Below are 26,823 nucleotides of genomic sequence, written 5' to 3'. Positions count from 1 at the left end.
CGTTTTTCCAAAATTTGATATTTTTGGTGATATTTCAAAAAAGCGACATGCCAAAGACAAATCTTTTTGCACATACCTTTCTGCATACCTACGTTACAATTCGTTTTGGTGATTTAGTAATATTGTAAATTTTCTGACTGCATTTTGGCGCTTTCGATGCGATTTTAGGCTTACCCCTTGACGTTGATATCTGGTATTGCTCCTTTTATAATTTTACTTTGATCGTCGGCTTTTGTAAATAACAGAATGTAGATTGGCTCTGAATAAGTATCGTAGTCCTCTCGGTGGGTTTTTCATGATATAATTAGTTTGTATTTGCATGTAACAACCCAAAATCTACCTCTGAATTCAGGGTTCAATGCTGTTTTCGGAATAGCCGTGGACTCAAACAAGTGCACGAGTGGCGAGTATGGTTTTATACTTCCCGCATTGATGATTGCGTCTACGCCTAATAATATACTTCTTTGTATATGTTGACTGTAGCTGGTATACAAAGAATTGGTTACATGTCAATGACCATTTTGTTAGTATGACTTCAGGGATATACCCTATGTGCGCCTTTCTTTTATACAGAATCTTTACCCGCAGACATGTGCCCGTGCCATGTGCCAATATTGCGTAATGTTAAAGGTTAATATATTTCTTTGACATTGAGTAGACTGTGTGATTCTGTGGCCGAGCGGTCTAAGGCGTTGTCATTTATTAGGTGCTATGCTGAGCGTCGCTTGTTCCAAACCGTGCGTCTATCATTATTTTTCCAGCGTTGTGCCCAGAAAAACTAATTTATAATTTCTTTTGTATTATTTATTTATTTATTTATTTATTTATTTATTTATTTATTTATTTATTTATTTTTTTTTTTTTTTATTTATTTATTTATTTTTTTTTATTTAATGACGTTTTGGGACTCGAGAGAACGGACACATAAAAACCACAGTTCGCTCTTTACACCTCCCTTAAAGGAAATATGTACCATAAACTAATCAATGGCATATATAGTTATATACCCCTAAATTAAACATACCAGACGCTCTAAATGAATTTCGGAATATTCCTAACAAAGAAAAAGCACTTTTAATCCTTCGTTTCTGCGATTCAAGGGAGCCGCCATGATAGCTGCTTGTGAATCCTTTCTGCCACAAACGGTAGTGTAACCTTTCACACAGACCCACGGCTAGCGTGTGTTGCTGTATGGCATTCGCGACCCCTACAGCGAATTTGGGTTTTTAGTGCTGTTTTTACTTTTCGTTCTCAAAAGACATTGTTGATCCTAAATATTACTTAAAATACATTTTTTTATGTTCTTCTGTAGTTTTATGGGTAGAAATTGTCGCGTTTTCTTTTGAACGAATGTTGAATCTGAACTTTGGTAGTATTCGCTTCGTGTCACCAAAGTTCACGAGGGACGAGGCTGGTGGCACGGATTTCGCTGGTTTCAAAATCGGGGTACCGTTACAGCGTAATAAAAATACATCGGGTATCAATATGGCAGCCACCATGGATCGCAAACTCACCGCTAATCGTCGTAAGGAATTAAGAATTTCTCCTTTATTTGGACGTATATAAGCTTGGGACTTTTACTGTTTGTCGTTTTTATTATTGCTGCAACTATATAGCCATTGATTAGTTTATGGTACAGATTCCCTTTAAGGCGACAAAAAACAACTGTTTTACGGGCGGACGGACCTTTCAAGTAGGATCGGTCGGTCGGGCGGTTTTCCCCCATTTCTTTCTTTTTCCCTGGATGCTAAAACTGCCCTAAAATCTGAAAATGTTTCTAAAAATGTTTAGCAAAAATCAATCAATTTTGGCACCCAAACGGCTCCAAAACACAAACGCTGCGTCGGTAGGGCCAGTAAAACGGGCTATTTTTTCGTAAACCTAAGCTGTCAGCTTCTTAAAGCCACCGTTTTCAGTTGACGATTGTATTGCTCATGCGCAAACGTACTATAATGGAACAGCGCCGTGCATATCATATTATAGACGCAACAAAAGGGCGTATCAGTTATTACCTTACGAGACGAATGCAGTAAGAAAAAGCATTCAGGGACTACCTGAGAGTTGTCATGTTATACCACAGAGTCGTACATATCTAACTTAGTATGGTTCAGGGAAAAGGAAATGCTACAACAAGGTAAGGAACAACTGCAATTATATTTTAGACTTTATTTTCTACTTGTTTTAATCTAAATTATATGGAGCTATTTGCAATATTTAAAGATATTTACAGTTACAAATTTACGAAGTTTGAAGAATATAATATGAGTTATAATCATGTTTTCTGTGTATCTCTAAATACATATATTTAATTTCTTTTGGTCAAACTGTTGCTTTTGTTAGTACTATATATTCGGTCATGTTCATTGAAGTGACAGTCTGCTGCCATGTCAAATGATGAATTAACCAACCAAGGGATCACATATTTTCATGCCTCTCCTTGGCCTTTCCTGTGATTCCTTCATTCTCACTTATATTATGATTTTGTATATATTCTAGCTTTTTGTAATTTGATGAGTGAAAATAATAAATGAATGAATGAATGAATGAATGAATAAATGTTAATTTGAATTGATTTGGTTGTAGTTTTATGCGTAATTTTAAATTTCTAAACTTAGTGCAATTAGTGTTATAGGATACCCGGCCTCGTGTAAGAACAAGTTTTTTTTTGCTGATCGCTGTACCATGGATAAATATGATGTAATAAGAAAAACAAAATATTATATAAACCCAAATCATTTTCGGAAATAAACTCACACACACACACAAACAGGTGCGAGTCACCAGGTCATTTCAGTTTGTGTGCACCTTAATTACCGACTTAACCAAAAGAAGAAGAAGAATGCATTTAATGTACATTTAATAAAAAATTAAGCCCATATCTTCAGCACGTCTTAAAATTCAGAGCTATAACTTCATAAGATTGTCACTCAATATTAGATCTTCTAGTTCATTTAATTTCACTTGATTTCATTTGAGTTTTATTGATAAAGCTTTATAGTCATAGGACCAAATTGTGTATTTTTTTTAAGTACAAGCATTTTAAAGTGTGTGAATTGGTCGATAGCCTCTTCTTCAATATTTACTCATAAAAAATTAAATTTTAACATCAAAAGAAGGTTTTTAAATCATCATAATGTTCTTAGTATCTCAGTAAAATTTACAACCTAAGATTCTTTTAGAAATTGTGAACAAAAAAGTGGTAAAAAGTAGTAACCATATGTAGCGCCATGCACTAAAAATTGTCAATGGTGTGTTGTAAGTGATAGCGCGTTATCGGGAAAATATTGTACGGGTAACATGTAAAATGCTATTCATAACAAGTTTTTAAAAATCAAAGAAAAAGGCAGTATATGCCTACATGGCAACAGCCATTTACAATAATGTGTAAGCAATTGATATGAATAAATGAATGAATGAATGAATGAATGAATGAATGAATGAATGAATGAATGAATGAATGAATGAATGAATGAATGAATCGTCGGGTGCATCACATACTGGTCTATCTTGAATTTTTGACTTTTTTGAGAAAATTGGTATATATTTCTTTTTTACGGAGCTCTTCCAATACAACAAATTTCAAAATACGTATTTTCACATACTGATCTATCTCGAAAAAACACGCATTTCTAGAAAATCGCAATTGAAAATCTTCGTATTAAGTTTACCTTTCTATAATTTAATTAGACTATGGATTTTCATGAAAGTGGTTTTAAATTAAAGCATGTACTTAACAGATTTATTTAAGTGGAATCTTTAATTATATTTACGTATGTAATATTGCTTAAAACTACACTTAAGTTGTAGTTCTGTATGTGAAATCGTTAATTTCCCGATATCGTATTGAAAGTGCATTACATACTGGTCTATCTCGAGATAGACCAGTATGTGATGCGTCTAAAGTCACGTCTTTGACATGATTGTTCGCGAAATCAAGATAGCCCCCAAGATAGACCAGTATGAAACGCACTTTAAATACGATATCGGGAAATTAACTATTTCACATACTGAACTACAACTTTAGTGTAGTTTTAAGCAATATTGCGTACGTAAATAGAATTAAAGATTCCACTTAAATAAATCTGTTAAGTATAATGCTTTAATTTAAAACCACTTTCATGAAAATCCATAGTCTACTTAAATTATAGAAAGGTTAACTTCATACGAAGATTTTCAATTGCGATTTTCTCGAAATGCGTGTTTTTCAAGATAGACCAGTATGTGATGCGACCGACGGAATGAATGAATGAATGAATGAATGGAATGGATGGATGGATGAATGAATGAATGAATGAATGAATGAATGAATGAATGAATGAATGAATGAATGAATGAATGAATGAATGAATGAATGAATGAACGAACGAACGAACGAACGAACGAATAAACGAAATAACGAATAAGTGATTTTAATTTCTTTTTCTTTTCGCGATACATGTTGTCACCTGTGGAAACGAGTTATTTTCTCTATGAATTTTTTGCAGTAAAAGAATAGATACAAAGCCTGCTGTTTTATGTTTGTCCTCTTGTCCGCGGCTGTAAAAACGTTTATTTTATGGAGTTGGCTGTGTCGCTACCATTATTTACGTTTTTACTCACTCGGACACTGCATCAGCCTTTATTTCTTTAAATAAAATGAATACATTTTTTGAAATATCGCATGGTGGCTTCTTAAGAAATATTTAAATGAATGTACAACATACATGTAATACCATTTACCTTATTTGAATTGGCATTTAGTTCCATCATTTTAGTTGTTCAGTCTTTCAAACTTGATACTCTCCATTAGAAGAAATGACTAAATAATACGGATTTTTAAATAAATGGATGTATGGCAAGAGGGTTTACTGTGTTCATCAGTCCAATATCCGCTTAACAAGAATTATAAGCTTTTACCAAGGCAAGGCGGCTAGATGGAATCAACGTGCTGTCAGTTGTGACGGCTGCCAGGGATGGTTCCACGTTGATTGTTTAAACATGTCTACTGCTGTCTACGACGCCCTCGCATGCACCAAACTTGAATGGATATGTTGCCAGTGTGGGCTTCCGAACTTTTCTAGTTCCCTTTTTGCCAACAGTGATCTTGAGCTTTCAAATAGTTTTGATTGCCTATCCACTTCCAGTGATATCAATTCTGATGCAAATTCATGTATTCATAATTCTAGTACAGAGCTCCCAAGCTCCCCCCTAGCTTCATCATCACCAACCGTCAACAAGCGTAAAAAACCTAAAGGAGTCAGGAAACAACTTAAAGTGTTAGTTGTTAACTTCCAGGGTCTGAGAAGTAAGTCAGCAGATCTTGCTTGCTGTATTGAGCAGCATAGCCCTGATATTATAATTGGGTCCGAAACCCATCTTGACCCATCCATCAACAACAATGAATTGTTTCCCCAAGGTTACTCTGTAATAAGGAAAGACCGCGATTTTGGTCCTTCAAAAGGTGGAGTCCTGCTAGCTTTTAAGGACGACCTAGTTGTGACCCATCGTACTGACCTCAACACAAATTGCGAGGTCGTTTGGGCCACTATTCAGATCCAAGGGGCCAAACAAATCACCATTGGCTCCTTTTACAGGTCCCAACAGTTTGGAGCCACCACCGAGTACATTGATCAACTTCGTGAATCTTTAAATAATATTAACCAGACAAATGGTGCCCAGATCTGGTTAGCAGGAGACTTCAACATCCCCGACATCGATTGGGAAAATTATTCTGTGAAGCCCAATGCCCGGTACGCAAATTTATCAAGGAAATTTTTAGATTTATTCTCTGACTTTGGTCTCGAGCAACTTGTCAGAAAGCCAACCCGTATCAATAACATCCTTGATATCTTCCTCACCAATAACCAAACCCTGGTCGAGGACTCTGCAGTGATCCCAGGTATTAGCGATCATGACGCTATTCCAATTATTACCATCAATATCAAACCCAAACTCATCAAACAAAATCCCCGGAAAATCTTCCTCTGGAATAAAGCTAATACTGAGGCCCTAAAAGCCGACCTCAGAGATTTTAGTGCTGGGCTTTCTACCAGAGATATTTCCCAGTCCTCAGTAGAAAACCTCTACTGTGAGTTTGTTGACAAAATAAATCTTGTCATGGAAGAGCATATTCCTTCCCGCATTGTGAGGGAAAAAATACCTCCCCTGGATCAACCGTAAAGTAAAACGTATGCACAAAAGAAAGCAAAGGGCTTTCAACTCATACCGTAAGACTCCAAACCAGGAGTCACTTGATCATTTTCATGACCTCCGTAGAACTACCCAAAAGGAAACTAGACGTTCCTATAGGAACTACATAAGTTCCATCTGTACGGAATCTTCTAAGAAGTTTTGGACCCACATAAAAAGTCTCAAAAAAGACTCTGTGGGTATCCCAACACTGAAACAACATGGTAAGTTTGAATCTGACAATACAATCAAAGCCAGTATTCTAAATGAACAATTCCGATCAGTTTTCACACAGGAGAAAAAAGAATTACCTGACATCCCACCCAGTAATATCCCTCCTATCCCTGACTTTACAATTTCTGTTGATGGTGTTTATAAACTCCTTTCTGGCTTAAATCCACACAAAGCTTCAGGCCCTGATGGTGTCCCCGCCCGGATCCTCAAGGTAGCTGCCGAGGAAATAGCCCCGGCCCTGACAATATTGTTCCAAAAATCCTTAGAGACCGGCGAGATACCATCATCCTGGCTGCGTGCCAATATTTCCCCAATCTTTAAAAAAGGTGACAGGACCGACGCTTCAAATTATCGCCCCATATCACTAACATCAGTCTGCAGTAAAGTCTTGGAACACATAATCCACTCCCAAATCATGAATCACTTCGATAAATTTTCCGTTCTTACCGACAAGCAACATGGCTTCCGTACCAAACATTCCTGTGAATCCCAATTACTCCTCACCATCAATGACCTGGCCCTCTCATTAAACAACAAATCCCAAACCGACATGATAATAATGGATTTTTCAAAAGCATTCGACACTGTCCCCCACAACCGACTCCTTTTAAAACTCAGTAATTATGGCATTAAAAATAACCTTCTCATTTGGATTTCAAATTTCCTCAAGCACCGTGAACAGAGGGTCGTTGTCGGTGGAGAACACTCGACTTGGACAGAAGTGGAATCTGGCGTCCCTCAGGGCACGGTGCTTGGCCCCCTCCTCTTTTTGACGTACATAAATGACCTGCCCCTTAACATCAGTTCCCATGTCAGATTATTTGCTGACGACTGTGTCGTATACCGTCAAATCATCAACGACATAGACCACTCACTTCTCCAAAAGGATCTTAACTCCTTAGTGAAGTGGCAGGAGGACTGGCAGTTATGTTTTAATGTCAAGAAGTGTTTTACAATGCGTATAACGCATGTCAGAAATCCAAAAATATTCAATTACGATCTTGGAGGACACACACTGGAGGAAGTGAAAAACTACCCATATTTGGGTGTTAACATCTCTAATAATTTAAACTGGTCAACTCACATCAATAACATAACTTCATCTGCCAATAGATCTCTGGGTTTCATAAGGAGAAACCTTTATGCATGTCCCAAACCAATCAAACAAACATCATACATGTCTCTTGTGAGACCCCTTATCGAGTACTCAAGCTCGGTATGGGACCCCCATCAGAAAGATCTCATTAATAAAATCGAAATGATCCAAAAACGGGCTGCCCGGTTCACAACAAACACATACGACAGAACAACCAGCATTACCAAAGTCATCAAGAACTTAAACTGGGACACTCTACAAAATAGAAGAACTGCCAACAGATTATGTGTTCTCCACAAAGCCAGACAGGGCCTCCTGGCCCTGCCGGTTGAACACCTACTCAAACCAAGCCTGCGTCAATCTCGGCATACTCACTCTGATTCATACCAGATCATCACTTGTGCAAAGGACTGTTATAAATATTCATATTTCCCCAAAACTATAATAGACTGGAACCAATTACCACAATCAATCATCAACATTCAAGACTCAACCAGCTTCAAAACAGCTGTGCAAGAATTCCTCAAGCAAGACTAATCACCTATGGGCGCACACCAATTCCTGCTCGTATTGTTCCGCACGGAGCGTTGTGCAGTATCCACACAGATACAGATACCTATAATTAACACGATCCGAAAACAATTTTCAAACGTTGTAATTAGCTCGAAATCATTGTGTTCTCATTTAAAAAAAAAAAAAAAAGTGTGGTATCTTTCATTTAAATATCCTTTCTGTTTGAGGCAAGCGATCGCTCACACTACTCGTTAGCGATTTGTCAAATCTCAACAGTTTTCAATATCCGATGTATAAGAATATATGGCCGTTTATCACTGAGAATAACATAAAAGGTATCAGCAGTGCATGGATAGGACACTTAGAGCAAGTGACTATAAGGGTATACTCCACCGGAAATACCTCTGAATTTTACCAAAACAGAGTCTGAAAGACCCATAATTTTGATGATTTAAACTTTTACCATTACGTCTTTAGCTTCTACACCATTTTATGTTACACATGGTGCATACCCACCAAAAACCGCTGCCACGAAAAACTAACTGACAATTGCATTAATAATACGCATACCTACTATAATAGTGGAGGTATTTGACATAATGGGCGCAACCAACGAGCATATCCTTTTCTTATCTTTTCAGACAAAGGCCATCTGAAAGTTCTCATGTTATACCAACACATTCTTACATATTTGGCTTCGTACGGTTCGGGGAAAAGCAAATGCTACAAAAAGGCAAGTAACAACAGCAATTAACTTAGGACTTTTATTTTCACTTGTTTTAATCTAAACTGCATTTAGATACTATTATGAGCAAAGTATGTTACACAATTTTCAGCAACTTTTTTTCTAGGTGGCGCAATAATCATGTGAACCACTCGGGTAGTGAATTATAGGGGCAATTTAAATTGCCACGGCCGTGGTGCGATTTTCGGCAGAGCATTTTGAGAACTCACCACCAGTGTACACATAGTTATTATACAGCCATTGGGTCGGAAGTGTCATATTTTGGAAGAAGAAGCTGAATGTTTTTAAACCTTAAATAGTTTATCCTTTATATTATTATTATGAAACCACAGCTCACAGATATATGTTGTACTTGACTTTTTTTAATCCAAACAATCGTCTTAGTGAAGTGATATAATTGCCACGATGCATAAATTATGTAAAACAATCTGTGTAAAAAAATTTTGGTCAAAATAAATGGCAGATAAACCACAACAAGTGACATTTGCACCCAAAAATTAAATTTCTTGAATTAAGCGATGATTTTGTTCATAGTTATTAACACCACCCGAAGATATTCTAATCTGTGTCCCACAGCCATATGTTAGGTCATTCTAACGACACACACAAAAAAATCAAAATGTTGATGTATATTTTTCATATTTGCATTTGAATTCATCAAATAAAAATTAAATTTTAATGACATTTTGAGGGGGCATGTTTAGACCCCCCCCCCCCGAGCTAAATGACAGGGGTTCATTGAATGCCAATTGTTTCCTGTAATGCCCAAGGTAAATATTTCCTACAAGTACTTAATTTATTTAAATAATTTCAACCACTTGTGAAAAAATGGCAATGCAAATTTGTCTTAAATTCAGGAACACTTCATCCATTGTTAAGGGGGCAGGTTGTACCAAAAGAAAGGGGGTCAAAATCCTGAAAAAGTTCCAGTGATAATATTTCATCAAGCACCACGACCAAACCAAACATGGGCAAATTCTACCAACCTGCAACTGCATGGTTCTCTTGGGCATATACAATTAATTTAGCAGTATACTACATCGAGATGGCACAAACTTTTCTCAATTTTGAGTTTTCACCTTTCATAGCAAGTATAATGTCTACCTAAATATTGAAAATACTACCATTCGCAAACGTCAAACATGCATAGCTACACATACATATTCCCTGTTTTTTTTTTTAACTTTAATAACTTAAGAGATATATCAAACTATACTCTTTCTAAATTCGTATGGTAAGAGGAAAGCATTGATATGGATATGAGCTATGCATAAGTGGCCTTTTTTGTTATACAATGCATGCGAATTATCAATTTTCTCTAACTTCCTAAAATAATTATATTTTTCTGAATTTTCTTTCCCATAGAGGTAAATTGTTAAGCTACTTAGTGGGATTTTTTTTCAACCAATAAGTAATTAACAAAAACAAAAAGACACGATCAACTAGTCGTAGTTGTGACTAGATCCAAAAGTTGTGGCTAGATCCATAATTCATTATTTATAATTAAGTATACAAAAACAATAAAAACACAAGAACAAGGCTTTTGTGATCTCCTGTGGCGGTAGAAGCAGTAAAAATAAGGGGGGGGGGATGTGACGAGCACATAATGTAGCTATGACGTCATAATGTGAACGTACTCATGCAAATATGGGCAATAATACCCAATTATAGGCAAAATGATTTTCGGCTAAAAATTCTATGAACACGCAATTTTCAACGAAGTTTCTCTCAAATATGAAAGAAAAAGACTATTTCAACCTAACTTACAAGTAAAACGTATAAATCATGGATTTACTGTAGAAAACAATGGTAGCCCCCGGTCATATTTGGTGGCCAGTCCTACCCCTGGGTAAGTTGCTGTGGTACTAACAATTGTATAGCTAAAATGAGCTCAAAGAATGGATCTACGATGAACGTAAACACACGTGTTTTTATAACTGATAAAACATCTCAGGGGGTGGTACAACCCCCTCCCTCGTAGGTCTATGGCTAAAAGTGATACGCATTCAGATAATAATATTTGACCCCAGGTGAACATTAAAACTTTCTGAGTTATATTTTAAAGGGGCATTTCGTGATCCACAGCCTCATCCCCCCACTTTGCTCAAAAAAAGTTGAGATTTTTATATCACTGGAAACCTCTGGCTACATAATGTTTATGTACAAAATATTTCTTGCAGATTAATTCGTTTTGCAAAGATATCGTGAAATTTGAATTTCGTTCTGGTGCACCAGAACGAAATTACAACGCATTGTCTATGGAGCAGTGTAATACACATAATCATGCATAACTCGCAAACGCAAAATCGGAATCAACTGAAATTTTGGGAATAGGCTTTTTCGTGGATATGTACTGAAAAATGTCATAAAAAGAGGATGCTAGGATCACGAAACACTCCTTTAAGAGCCATATTAACTCCTCTCATGTTGCAAGTGTATTTCAGCTGTGGTGAATGTCAGTTGCTGGCGAAATTTAGGCAATATCACCTGAAACAATTATAAATTTGATGAAAATAAGAACAATGATGAATAAAGTCCAACATTGAGCCCCACAAAGCTCAAATTCAGCCTTCCTAAATCCGCCATTTTAGACAAATTCGCTGTATTATGAGCACCATAATGTAAAGTTATGGAAAGCACATTTTCTATCAAACAATTATTTTATACCATCTCCCGATACACCCTAATTCATGTGCGGTATATATACAGATTCCATCTATACCAGTCGTGGAATTTTGCTCAAAAACATCCCATACTGAATGTCATGTCTGTAGTTTACTTCGAGGACTGTTACAAGTTAAAAATGTAAACTTTTAATAAATTGCACTAAAATTTGCATTACATCACGTATTTCAAAAATCTAAATTATTCCTCGTATTCAAAATGCAATTTGGTCTCTCAGGTGTCACAAAAAATGTTGTGGAAAGGTGTGTTACTGCGCCCTTAAATGTAAAGAAATCCTGAGTATAAAATATTTTAAAATGAATAATTTTACACATGTTTTATAAAAAAATCAAACAAAAAATAAATCCGAAGGACATTCCTCATATCCACATGATGGGTGTCCGAGCCCCTAATAATGAAAAACAAATTTGTCTTAAGGGCAGATGTCGCAAGTAATAGAGGACACAAGTAGAAAAAGTGATCCGCCTGGGAATCGAACCCAGGACCTCAGTTTTACGAGACCTGCGCCTTAACCACTGGGCCGCGGGAGCTTCATGATGAGGCTGGTTGAAATTCGAACCCATAAGCGGTCACCACTTATCTCCTCCCCGCAAATAACCCATAATAGCTAGTACAACGAGTTTCATCAAACGCGCTTGTTTGATGTCGTCATTTTTCGCTATAATCATTTGATTTAACCTTTTTAAGCTACAACATCAAACATCCCACATGATGCGATTGCGTCGTGATGCTAAATCACAGCTCAGTCGGCCAAGGTACTCCTCCATGGCGCGTTATGGCTGTTGTTTTGTCTAGAACCAAGTGATCGGGGACTCAAAATTGCACCCGAGAAAGAATAAAATCTCTTCAACTTCTCCCTTCTCCCCTCAGCCAAAAAACCTCCAGTAAGTTAGGGTTATAAAACCACAATTTCTCTTAATCGGGGCGTTCACTAGTGAGTATATTCAAGCCTATGGGAGGGAGAATGTTAAATAATATATCGTATGTATCAACTTACTCACTGCCTGGGAACTCAGCCTACAAGGCCTCTCTCGAAAAATTTATGATTTGTTCAAAATAGGAGAGATAATACAGTACAAGTTAGGCTAAAAAAAAATTGATCGGTTGAGAAGAATTTCACTTTGCACAGTGTCAAAAATCTTGATTTGAAACAATACGTGAATTTAACGATTGGGTTTTCGATTTTAATCTTAGCGAGAGATGTAACCGCGGTTGAATTCGTTATTAGTTATGCCTAATGCAAGTGTCTTTTGATGTAACGTTGTTTAATAGAAAACTTTGTGTTAACGATTTCAGAAATCTCATGTTTTTTTGTAAATCTATATAGTCAGTTATACATGCGTTATTAAAATCAACTCCGGAAAACCTTGAACAAAAATAAGTGCTCAAATGTTAAAAGTACATACTGGTATGAAGAAGAAGAAATTAATGAATTATTACTGTTTTGTCAATATGGTAAAAGTGCAACATGAAATCAGAATGAAAACGAACTCAGGTGTCATCCACATCGCAAGCAAGTAACTCGTAACTCCCAAGCAGCTTGTAGCTGAGAGGGGGGTGAAGATGTGAATCACGAAGTGTCCATTTAAGTATTTCATTTACATATAGCGAATTTAAAAACTTGACATCTGTAGACAGAAGGGAATTTTAACCCTGTTGTATAAAATTTGACCCCTGTTGACACCTATGGAAAAATTTTTGAATTGTTTACCATTATATTATGTATTGAATGTATTCCACGTGCGAAATCAACGTAGATACATCTTTGAAAATGCACAAAATGTGTCTATTTCACAATATGTTAACTTAAAAAACAGTCAAGGATAATGAACATACGAAGGAAAGTCTAATAATTATTATGATCCTTTTTGTTTGTAACACATCATTATAATAAAGGTACAGTGATGTTTTAAAATTTGCCTAAAGTACACGTATATTGTTGTATTTCTACTGTATACGCTGGCGAAGTGACGTCATAATCGAACCTTAGCAATAGAAGAATACAATTTTTGAATAGATCGCTCTGCACTACAGCAGGTTGCACTCATCACCTGTCTTCAATCATTATAATAGATTGAATATAATACCACTCTTTTCAAAGAGACTAATCGTACAGGTACAAGTGATTAGCGATTCGTTGACATCTATGGTTCAATGCATCGGTACCGCATGAACGTTGTAGTGCAGAGCGGTATAGTTAAAATTGTATTAATCTATTGCGTCACTTCGCCAGCGTATAGGCCTACCCGATAAATGTTGGAGTTGCATATAATGTTTAAAATTCATGGGTTCGAGGCCCATCTATGCCGAACTGGAATTCTCTTTTTTTAAATTTCATATGATGGAGGAGTAACTCCGGGCTAATTGCGTGCAAAACAAATCAGCAGATGACTGACTATACGACATAGCGCCATCCACCACACGAGCGTGGGTTAAGTATGCATCCATCGGGAATCTAACATTTAACCTCATGCAATAGAGTCGAAGACAAAGAACTAATGTGCCACGCTTCGCACTAATTTGACAAACCTCTCTGTATTTGTTTCGACAGATCTCAACAGTGGCTTTTGAAGGTATAGATGCTCTCTGAATCAACCTCGTCTGATGGCATGGGCTAACATTCAAATTGGATGAGAAGTCAATATGGTCTACATCATCCTCATCTGTCAGTAAAATATTATTTTACTCCAGTATGCTTGTTATATTGGATGGGGGTTATTAAGCGCTTTATTGGAAAGTAGACAATTTGGCTCAAAGTGACTTTTCTGGTGTAGGGAAAGAATCGCAAACAAACGTTGTAAGCAGGTACACAATGAATACTAATTTACAGATAATCTGGTGCAGATAAGTATACGGATAAAGATTCTTGTTAATTGCTAATTATTGTTCACCATTGTCAAACAAGACCGGTTACGTTTTTAAACTTTGATTGTTATAAGTTGGCGCACATATATAGGTTGACATTTTGAAGTAAATGGCCTTATATCAGTATTAAATACTCAATAATCAATACTCAATATATATCTGTTCATGTTGTAAATTCATACACATTTAAGACATCAATGGGTCCATGTGCAATTATTGTCTACATGTTTATAAATGTAATAATATACAAACACTGTTTATAATATTGCAATCTTATAGATACAATACATTATGGTACAGCACAAACAGCACAATATGGACCGCAGTCACAGCTTCCTTAAAGTTGTCAGCATCGTTTTAGTATTTTCATTTCTCTCCATAATCTAGTACTGTATGCCAGCGCAGAGCTAGAGGCTGTTCCTCTTTGGAATTCTACTTCGAGTACTCAAAACAGCTCAGACTACTGCAATGTCACAAGTGACGGTGGGGAGTATAACTCGCTCACTCTAACCGGGAATCCGGGTGGTGAATATTGCGGTATCGAATTAATATCGTCTCTAGGACCAGGAATTATTATTCAAATATCCCAACCAATGTCCCCTGACACATTCTTGTACACAGAAATACAAGGCGATCTTCAAAATTGTCAAAGCAGATATGTGGTTATAGCAGCAGACAAACCTTGCTTTGTTGCATTTTCCCACACAACCCTCCACCTATTTCTGCAAGGTAATAGCAGTATCCTCATCAGCTATGTACCAATAAACCAATCTCTCTCCATGTGTCAAGATGATTCAGATGATAAACAAACGCGAACGATTTCTGAATTAAATGAAATACATCTGTGTCCCACGACTGAATTCAACCGTACTGTTTCAAGTTATTTATATTATTGTGAACATTGGTGCTGGGACAAACCTGGTCGTCTGTTCTCATTTGAAAAGTTTCCATCTAAATGCGATGCTACACTTGGGAAAGGATATGTTGATTTCAAGTGCCATGATGACGCTATCCAGTCAAGCCACACATCTCTGATAATCTATCCAACGGATGTTATTATGTTGGATCTCGAACTTCATAGGACCATAACAGAGATAACTGAGAATGCTTTTATCAATTTGAAACGTTTAGAAGCGCTACATATAGGATGGAATATGTTATCTAAAATACATCCCAAAGCGTTTACAGGTTTGCAATACCTCGAAGTACTAAGCTTGAACTCTAATCAGATAAAAACGCTTGATGCCCACGTGTTTGATGATTTAGCTAGTCTACGTCGCTTATGGCTTTACCGCAATAACTTGGTAATAGTGGAAAATGGCTTGTTCAATAGTTTGGCAAACCTTCAACACCTGACCCTTTCGGAAAACAATATAACTTCACTAGATGGGAATTTATTAAACCACAACAGCGAGCTAAGACAACTGGATCTGACTGGGAATCAGCTTACTTCAGTACATCCAGATTTATTAAAGAAAACAAGTAAGCTGACTACGCTGTATTTGGACCGTAACCATCTCAATTCATTAGATCCTAATTTGTTTATCAATATAGAAAACCTGCAAGCGTTATCTCTTTGGGGTAATAGGATTCCTTTATCTTCACTGGATGCAATTTTATCGATTCACACCAGTAAGCTAACTTTTCTGGATCTGGGTGGTAACATGTTGAAACATCTGCCAAGAAATTTAATTCATAAACTTCATTATTTACTGGAATTCTCTGTGAGTTTTAATGCGTTAGCAAATATAAGTTATGACTTATTTTGGAAAATGGGAAATATAACAAGTCTTGAGTTGGGCTGGAACAATTTGGACAAATTAAATCATACAACATTTCAGGGATTGAAGAAATTACAAAGATTGTATTTAAACAATAACCTGATTCATGCCCTAGACTTTAACATCTTTAAAGATACTTTAAACCTCATTTTACTGGAATTGTCCTATAATAAGTTAACACGCATTCCAAATATCCAACACTTACAACATCTTGCTTTTCTCAGCATACGAGAAAATAAATTGTCCATGTTAGATAAACGTACATTTATTGGTGTCTCAAAGCAGGCCGAAATAATTGTGAGCCAAACAGAAATTTGTGATTGTTATGTACCAAGTAATATTACGTGTAGTGCTTTAGATGTGCAATACCATCATCAGCAATATTCTCACAAATACTCTATAGCATGCGAGAGGTTATTGTCAGATAGAGTATTGCTGGTCATGATGTGGTTTATTGGTTTGAATGCTTTGGGTGGGAACTTGTTTGTGTTGAGCCGTATGAAAAACAAAAAGGAAAAGATTAAAGTTCGAAGCCTCCTGCTCAACAATTTGGCAATTTCTGATTTACTCATGGGCATATATATGCTTATTATTGCATGTGCTGATATTTACTTTGGTGAATATTTTCCAATGCAAGCAGGAAGCTGGAGATCTGGCTATACTTGTAGAATTGCTGGGGCAGTGTCAATACTTTCAAGCGAAGCTTCCGTGTTCTTTATTATGTTGATAAGTATTGAGAGATTCATGAACATTCGGTTTCCATATTCTCACAAGTTGAGAATGAGATCTTCAGCTGTAATAATTGTATTAGTATGGCTGTTATCTTTCGCATTAGCGATAATCCCCTCTGTTTTAATTGAGCAAGCTGGAGTAAATTATAAATTTTATGAAATCTCTCACGTGTGCATCGGCCTTCCTCTTGCTAAAATTGAATTGTTCGTTAAGAATTGGTGGATTGAAATTAAGAGTGGTGAAACTCATTGGAGGTTCGTAGTCTCTTCTGAGTCTCTCGGTCAGGTTAACGGCTTGTATTATGCATCAGCGCTTTTCTTAGGTCTTAACGGAATCTGCTACGTTATTATATTAATGTGCTATGTGGAAATTGTAAGAGCAGGTTACAAGTCATCGAAACGCGTCGGAATTAACAAAGATATCAAAGAACAAATCCGCATGAACGCCCAAGTTGCGGTCATAGTTCTCACTGACTTCTTTTGCTGGGCGCCGGTTATTGTACTCGGGATTTTGGTGCAAGCTGATGTAGTGACATTACCGCCCTCTGTATTCGCTTGGACAGTGACGTTTATTTTACCCATTAATTCAGCAATTAATCCATATATTTATACTATCGTGGACCTTATTGGTAATCGACGTAAACCAGAAGATCGACAGACCACGCTACAAAGCCATACATCATGCGTACATGTTGATCAATAGCATAGGAGGGCTATCAATAACTGTTGACAACGGCAAGCCTTTGTGCATTTATAGAACACATTATCTGGACAAAAATATCAAAATTCTTCACTACCAAAATATTGTAAACTTTTTAGAGAATACCTTTGCACCCTAACATGATGGTTGATATGCTTTGTACCCTAAAATTGATTCCAAGAATGCATATCGTGTATAAAGTTTGGCACCGCGCACCGGATGATGATGTCAAATGCATTAAAATGACACAAGGTTTCGTGTGAGCAAATGCAATGATACCTTACAGAATCAAGAAAAAAACATGTGTGACCGAACATTTATATATTGAGATAAAGATAGAACATACCAAAGAAAAAGGAGAAGAAAACATCCCTTGTGCCTGACAGAACTTGTATCCAAAACAGTGGCAGCGAGAGAATGATTACAACTACAAAACGTAGTACAGCAGATACATGATAACATAAAGCATAATTATATATATGTGACCGTACACCACGAATGAGCCGTAAATGTCCTCAATTGTATTCTGAGTTACAGTGTAAAATGGGCATGAAGGTCATATTCATAGGTATTTCAATTTGGTGCTACGTGTATCTCATTAAATGAGGTACACGTAGCACCAAATTGAGGTACCTATGAATACGACCTTCATGCCCATTTTACACTGTAACTCAGAATACAATTGAGGACATTTACGGCTCATTCGTGGTGTACGGTCACATATAGAGAACCGCAGATAAGTTAAAAACATAGAGTCAAAAGCTAAAAGTGTCAAATTTGCTGTTTAAGTCACCAAGCTGCACAGTGCCGAGCTTGAAAATGAGTTTATGTTCTGCTAAGATACGATTTTTATTGTTTCTTCGGGCGTCGATGGCTGCGGTGACCAGGATGTCGTTGATGGTGCACAGGGAAGGAGGGTTAACATGCCGTGCTACAGGAAAACCATAAAAATTGAATTTGATTAACCGCAAGTGTTCAGTGAAGCGGACAGCGAGTCTTCTGGCGGTTCCCCTACATAGAGGATATTACAACGGGTGCAGATAGTGATATAAACTAAATTGCAAGAAACTGGACATGATGGTACGATTACATAGTGTCATGACTGCAGGTGTTGCAGCGACATCTGCCGCAGCAGTATGTGCCGATTTTGGCAGTAACCAGTTTTGGGTGAAGTTGATGAAATGCTCTAACAAGATTGTTGGATATGTTACGAGCTTTTCTGAAAGCAGTGACCGGGGGATCCTTGAAGATCTCTGTCGTGGTGGGATCAGATTAGAGAGTCTTGAAATTGTTGAAGATAATGTTACGGATGGGGATGTTTCTGGGGTGATATGCGAGAACTAAAGGAGTGCGGTGAGAGTGTGCGGTTGTTCTATCCGGATTTCTACAATGCATGGTTCCAGTTAATTTCTTTAAGACGTTGGAAGGCAGACTGAGTAATTTTTTCTGGGTAACCACGTTTCTCAAAGAAACCGAACCATTTCTTCAGTTGCATTATCGAAATCTTTCTGCTCATTGCAGACGCATTTGACCCTGAAAACTTGGCTGTATGGGATGGACTTTTACAGGGTGGTGGGTCACTTGAGTCAAATGTGAGGAAGTTGTGAGAATCAGTCTCTTTATAGTAGAGCGTTGAGGATGGAGTCCCCTTGTATGTGGAGCTTAAGCTTATGGATAGGCTGGTGTCGGAAATTTCATGCGTGCATTTGATGGAATCCTGATAGGTGCTGACGTGGTTGATGAATAAATCGAGATTGTGGCGGAGTCCAGTTAAAATAGGAAGTCATCGATGTATCTCTTGGAGCAGTGTCTGTAAACCTAACGGATGCGAAAGACACCGTTAGGCATCGTGGCTTGTACCTCAAACTCCTCAACACCATCCCAGATGTCAAGATGCCACGTGCATCATGTCGCTGGTTCAAGACCACTCATTCATACTTGAAAAACCCAGCGCTGAACGCAGCAGAAAGTGGAAGGTGTGCCACACGGATTCGTGGTTGCATCAATTTCTGACATGCCCCAAGGATAATGTCAGCCGTACTCTTACGTCACCAACTCAGCGTGTCCCATCATCTGTTGAAGCTATTGCGCCTTTCATTGTGCCTTTCAGCATGCCGCCCAGCTACTTCGACCGATGGTACCTCAGCTCAAAATACCAAAGACCGCCAACTCGGTTTTCCATCTCACAAACAGGTGTACCCACCGAAAATATGCATCTCTCACTCAATGGTACTAAGCTGTACTTTAACCCAAAGGCGAAGTGCAATGGAGTCACTATTGCTGCCAGGAGCTAAGCCCGAGTGAACCTTCTTTAGAAATTTGCTAGCACTGGTTGGGGAGCATAATTTTCCACCCTAAGCATATTTAGCTATTGCACTTGTGTATTCTACTGATGCACCTGCATGGAGCCACAGCGCCCATACCTACAAGATCCATGTTAAACGATACCACGAGACTCGTCGTCAGTGATGCAGTCACTGCGACACCTGTCAACAAATTATCGGTTCTGTCTGGCATCCATTAAAGCTAACCCCGGAAGACGTAGCCATGACGTAGCCTTGTTACTGCACCCACCGTCCTTGTAGATTAGCATCTACCTGTAGACACTCTACAACACCCTTCCATCTATTCCTACTGGATAGCAGAGTGCTGGAGTATGGAATCGAATACCCCATCCACCAAGCTTAAGGCATTCATCACTGAGAGCCCATCTAATCTGTGAGGTCAAAAGTGGTTTGGACCTTCCAAGTAAAGCCAGGATTAATATAAATAGGACCAGGACTGTAGTCGGACGCACCAAGCACTTTTACCACAGGATTGGCGCAGATATATATGATTGTGGTATTTGTATTAACTCGTCACGTTATAATATCTATGTAAAATTTCTACTTTACTCACTTAATCTTTATTCATAACCACATTAATATACGCGATACGTGCGATCCAATCATATTTTAATATTTGTAAAGACCCGAACGCAAATGGAGGTCATTAATATCTCACAATTGACCGCCTAATGCGTAATTGTTCCAATGGCGGACACAATTGACCCTCGTTTGCGTATTGTTTCTTAACGCGCAAACAAACAGGCGTAGTCAGCGCGAGGAAGCCCACGTACTTGTTGATCGCGTATTAACTGCGAATTCAAACAGTGAACGAAATATACATTTTCAATCGTATTTTAATCAAAAATATAAACAGAAAAATGCCTCGGTCCAAAACAAAATCCTCCAAATGACCTCAAAATAGATGGTGCGCAGTTATTATTGTCTAAGTAGTATACGATTATCAGTGTTGTAGCTATCGCCATTAAATACAATTTGTATTATATCTTGAATTTTAAAGAATGAAAATTATTTGATATCATAAGGACATCCTCATATTCAGAATTCAATTTGGTGTGTCTGATGTGCTCTCAGGTCCAACAAAAATACTGATATAAAATTGATCGATTGAGCCCATATTTATTGGTCGAGCTATGAGTTTTAAAATATTGGACGAGACGTAGTCGAGTCCAATATTTTAACACTCCTAGCAAGACCAATAAATATTGGGCGCAAAACATTATTGTGTTTGGGATTCAATATTTCACACACTTGGATTCATAAAAAACATTAATGTGCAAACGTGGATTAAAGAGTCCTTTAAAACGCTGTATTTTCTTCACCTGTGATGATACAACTTCCATACATAAGAAGTACTAAATGATGGAAATGATAAATGATTTTTATGGAATTGATCACGTTACATTATTCATCTTAGAAAAGTAGAGTTGCAAATAACTGATCTATACTCATAATAAAAATATTATCATACCATCTAAATAAATGTCGTATAATGTGTGTCTTGTTTTGTGATATGCTGTAAAATATTAAGCTTTCATCTTAAAGAAAAGTACAGTTGGAAATATTTGATCTAAACTCACGATTAAAAAATCATTACGTGATTATTCTATTATTCTAAAATATCATTATAATTCTTTTTAAAATAAATATCGTATATGTATGTATTGTTTTGCGATATATTGTGAAATATGTATAAGAAGTACTACACCTAGCCAATTTTTGCCTATTTATGCATTTTCTCAAAATTATAGCACATTGGTGACAAGTAAGATATGTATATTATAGGGAAAAGGACTACCACTACTGTACTGAAAATTCAGCAACTCAAAGCAATTAGTTATTGAGTTATTGATCAAATATTGGTTTTCCCTAATTTTTGACTATAACTCCACAACTGTTGTCTGTGCTGAAATAAAATTTCCAGTGCAGTAGTTGTAGTCCTTGCCCCTATAATATTCATATCTTACTTGTCCCCAATGCGCTATAATTTTTGAGAAAAATGCAAAAATAGGCACAAAATTGGGCAGGGGTGTAGTACCCCCTTAAGAAAAGTAGAGTTGCAAATAATTGAGCTATACTTACGATAAAACTATCATTATGTAATTATCTATATATTCTAAGATGTCATTATTATTCTATAATATGATAATTAAGAAATGTTGTATATAATTGCAATTAAAAAGCAATTAAAAAGCATCTCACTACTTTAACTTTCGTTGTCTGGTCTGACAGCTTGATCATAAGTGACATATACAATAGTAGTGTTCATTGCATTCTTATGAAAGAAAATGTTGAAAGTATATCCAACAATGTTATAGGTGTGAACATGATATCACATGGGATTAGGGTGATGATTTGATCCTCATTCACGAAAGTTGTCTTAAAGATCCAACTTCTTTTCTTGATGAAGGGGGGGGGGGTTCGTTATGGAGGTGCATTTAATGATCAAATCTCAATTTGAAATATTGCAACTTCTGGATACTGAAAAAGATGTTGCACGCCCTATGTTGTTGATTGGTTACGATGTTGACCCCAGGGTTGAACTCAAGGTTAGCGCGGGGAGAAAAATGGCGACTTACAGCAGATGAGATGTTTCTCGAACTCGTCCGAACTATAGTGTAATGTTTGATCCTGAAATAAACGGGATCCTTTTCTGAGTCCCTTTCACTTATAACCAAGCCATCAGACCAGACGCGAAAGCTAAAGTAGTGAGCTATTTTTATTGGATTTGCCTATCAAAATGTTTGAAATATTTATTCTGCAATCCTAAAAATGCATCTATTTACTGAAAAAATGTCGTATGTTTATGTAGTGTATTCTAATATAATGCAAAATATTTTGGCTTTCATCTTAAAGAAAAGTAGAGTTGCAACTAATTGAACTATACTCACGATAAATATCATTATATCATTATTCTATACATAAATAAATGTCGTATAAAATGTATTGTTTTCAGATATACTGTAAAATATTATTTTGCTCTCATTTTAGAGAAAGGAAGAGTTGCAAATAATTAAACTATACTCACGAATATCATTATATCATTATTCTCTACTATATTCTAAAATATATTTATATAATTATGCTACCTATAAATAAAATCGATTACATAATATTATAAAAATATTATTCACAAAAAGTTATAGTATCAGGGCTTTTTCTTAGGTATGTGTCGTGTAAACATTAATTTGTTTCGGTGATATTATAAAACCATATTTAAGGTAACATCTGTTTCCCCACCACGGCAGCTATTGCACTTACCCACTGAACAGTCGTATTGCTCCTTTGAATTAGTTAAAATTATAAACTATGATTGGTGATTATAGCTTATTGTACATTATTTTCTCAAGTACAGTGTAAAATTAACACTTCTCTTTTTATTATTAGCGAAATGTTACTTTGTGATTTCTGGGGCATTATACAATCAATAGTTAAATAAAATCATAATCAACTACTGCAAAAAAATTGAAAAGAGTTTTCATTCATGGTAAGGGTAGTACTAATTAACACCAATAACCAAATGTCTCAAATGAAAGACCAACTTTTACTGTGTGACCAAGTCTTTGAACTACTGTATTTAGACCAATGTTATACATGAAGTATCTAAATGCTTCTAGCCGCAACCGTGTCACGGATAAAACCAATAAAAAATAAGAATAAGCAGTAATGAATCGGGGAGTGCGCAAATCATAATCGTAGTATGAACACATTTTAATTGGTCGATGAATTTTGCTACTTCGTTCATGTAACGATTTGATTAGGCATTGAAACGTTTGCCTACTGATAGGCACACACCACAAGCCTCTTATGAACAAAATACAGACAGCAAAATAATGAAGGGACCAGTAATGTTCTCCCTTGTATATCCTCAACATAGACAAATGTGTCACAATTAAAATTAGGAGCCATTACCTGCGCCCTTTAGTCTGATTTGTTGATATCGGTTGCGAATCAAAGAAACCGTGAACGAGAACCCTTTAAGGTTTGCACTTTAACCCTAACCCTCCTGTATACTACAAAATACTACTTGATATATGCGCTGTTCGTGCGTGCATCCCACGTGATGTGATGACGCAATCGCCCTAAGTGATATACAGGCACGGTTTTGCTGGCCAGCGAAGCCCAAGACCCGTGGCAAAGTGTCGCCGACCGAGTGCTTGGCATGCGAGGGGTCTCGGGTTCGAATCCCACCCAGAGCAAACAATTTCTTTCTTTCTTTTCTCTCTTTATTCTTTCCTTCTTTCCCTTCCCGTCGACAAAAAGCCGTTAGGCGGTGAGGGTTAGGTTACCACTATCGAAACTAATTCACCCTAACCCTCCTGTATACTACAAAATACTACTTGATATATGCGATGTTCGTGCGTGCATCCCACGTGGTGTGGTGACGCAATCGCCCTAAGTGATATACAGGCACGGTTTCCCTTCCCGTCGCCAAAAACCCCTTAGGTGGTTAGGGTTAATGTTCTAATCAATGGAAAGCACGGCGCTAGTTTTCTATCGAGATGTTGTTCGATTCGAGAACGCATTGTGTACAATTAAATACGGCATCGAATGGAGCAATCCGCAGCTTTTGAATTTGCATTTTCTTTGGGATTTTGGATCACAGTGTCTTTTTTTCGTGACCAGTTTCATCGAATGAGGTCGAGCTCAAAATAAAACTATATAAAAAAAATAACTAGCACCTTGATACTTTTCCACTCTGAACGATGGTCAACAATGGGCCTATTGTTGTACAAGGCTCACTCAGTCATTTAATGAGGCAATACAAACGATCGAATTTGGTGTCGAAATGAGCAACATTTTGAGTTGCACCTTTTCAATGTAAAATTAATTTTCTCGGCCAAATGAAAAGCAATAATTTTCATTTTTTCAGTAAATATCAGGAAAAACTGTAATGCTTGTTACTGTAACAATCTTACGTGCTATTGGGCAATATTTTAAACAAAACTTTCATTTACAAAACATAAATATTACGCTGTATATTTTATCAAGCAAACTGTTTGGAACACACTTCCAAATAACCTTCGTAACATCCCCAGACTTTCGTTATTTAAGCTCCACCTTAAAACCAATCTTTGTAAATTGATTGTTTTTATGTTTGTTTGTCAATTTCGTGCTTTACGCGCTTTGAGTTTCTAATCGGAAGAGATTGTGCCTTATAAGAACCATTCAAACAGGTTTTTGTTTTTAAACAAAAACCTGTTCAAGCAATTAATTAAAAATTGCTTGCCTAAAAACTTGGATGCTAATACTTGACCTAGTGTTTCAATTGTCATGAAGGTGACTGGGTATGGTGCCTTTTGTTTGTGTTTGTTTGAAATTGCTTTTGAAAACCCACCGAAAGTCATAATGAAGCAGCCCACGGTTGTTTGATGTGATCATTTATTAGTTTTTCAATAAAACATCATGTACAACCCAATTTTTAGGCTTAAACAGCTTAAAGCGGTATCATACTAATGTATACAGATGCTTTTGAGTCATTTTCAACTTTAATTTCCTCTTATTTACAACATTATTCACTTTCACAGCACTTTTTAAAGCTTTTTCGGATATAAAATGTATCTATTTATGAAAAGATTGGTGGCGCTATTTAGATACTGGAAATTACTCTTTCAGGCTTTTAATAAAAATAATTCCTTTTATTTTTTGATGAAATATGTTTATAAAATTTCTTTGATGCTTGTTTCACCTATTCCACCTGTTTAATTGGCAGTATTGATTACCTACCCCTTGCAAATTAAGAAATATGATTTATGATAAATAGCGCCATCTATAGTTTGCATTTTCTTAATAATGAAACCAATTCTATATACATCAAACAACCGCCAAAACAATAAAACATGGAAGGTTATAAAAACCTATTAAATGACCTAAAGGAAAAACATTTGTGGCAACAATGAGCCTTGCATTGAAAGTCATGGTTAAAATGTGTCGAGTACCACCACAAAGTGTCCGTAAATACACCCCCACTACCCACCTCACACACCTCACACACCTCTGCACCCACCCCACCCCCATAGGCCTACATAATATTACATACCGGTACATAGCACGACTATAGCTAGGCCTATACATTTAGAAAGTAGGTCATATAGCGCTAAATTATGACAAATAGGCCTATATGTCGAATTAAAAACAAACCCGAACACAAGTCTGAAGGGTGTAATGAAAATGGTCGACATAATCACGGCTATCACCATGATCACGGAAGCAAATATCCAAAATTCACGTTAATTTACCAAAGCACCCAAATGGGAGATTTGGGCTACAAGATCGCTGGTCGAGTAATCCTTGCTTTCAATGCAGAAGGGACTTGGATTAGAACAATGGAATTATCGACTATTTCTGCTACTTGCTTTCGAGATAAAGTACTGAGTTTGACATTTTAGGAGCATGACGTGAAAATAGGTGAAATCAAAACGAAAATTCTGACAAAACTATAATAGATAGACCCACCGATGTGCTTTACAGAGGTGGGGAATATCTTTCTTTAGCGAATTATATTAGTTTGAAACGCTAAAAAATGAATTCCGAAAAAAGCTCGCGGACAGATGTAAGGCCTATAAAAATCAAAAATCTTACACTAAACGACACAATTTCATGCCTAATTTCAACACCAGGATTTGTTTTTAAAAATGTATATCCAAGCACTATGTTTTTAACTGACATTACTGAAGAAAAAAAATATTGCTTTATATTTGACCGAGAAAATGAATTTCATAGCAAAAGGTGTATCTCTGAATTGTGCTGATTTTAACATGTATCGATCGACTTTTAGCGCATAACAAAAGAATTTTCAACCATCGTTCTGAGTGTTTCCGGTGTATTTTTACCTTGAATTTTTTCTTCGGCCTTTTATCAACAATATTCAGCATGCAAGCAAGACCGCAGTATAAAGTCAGTCGAGGAATCAAGAACCTGTCCCCTGATAAACGATAATAGTATTTTGCTACAGAAATA

General features: G+C 36.7%; 1 protein-coding gene across 1 annotated transcript; it reads left to right on the top strand.

Moving 5' to 3' along the window:
- Positions 1 to 4,977: 4,977 nt before the first annotated feature.
- On the top strand, positions 4,978 to 6,159 carry LOC140143701 (uncharacterized). Its single transcript, XM_072165517.1, has one exon. It carries the CDS (start codon positions 4,978 to 4,980, stop codon positions 6,157 to 6,159), a length of 1,182 nt encoding a protein of 393 aa, XP_072021618.1.
- The last annotated feature ends 20,664 nt before the right edge of the window (positions 6,160 to 26,823 follow it).

Source organism: Amphiura filiformis, chromosome 2 (assembly GCF_039555335.1).
Source record: "Amphiura filiformis chromosome 2, Afil_fr2py, whole genome shotgun sequence".
Classification (NCBI taxonomy): Eukaryota; Metazoa; Echinodermata; class Ophiuroidea; order Amphilepidida; family Amphiuridae; genus Amphiura; species Amphiura filiformis.
This window is presented reverse-complemented; position numbering and strand designations above follow the sequence as displayed.

Coding starts and splice junctions, on each gene's coding strand:
- LOC140143701 (XM_072165517.1), top strand. CDS start 4,978: ATGTCTACTGCTGTCTACGACGCCCTCGCATGCACCAAACTTGAATGG.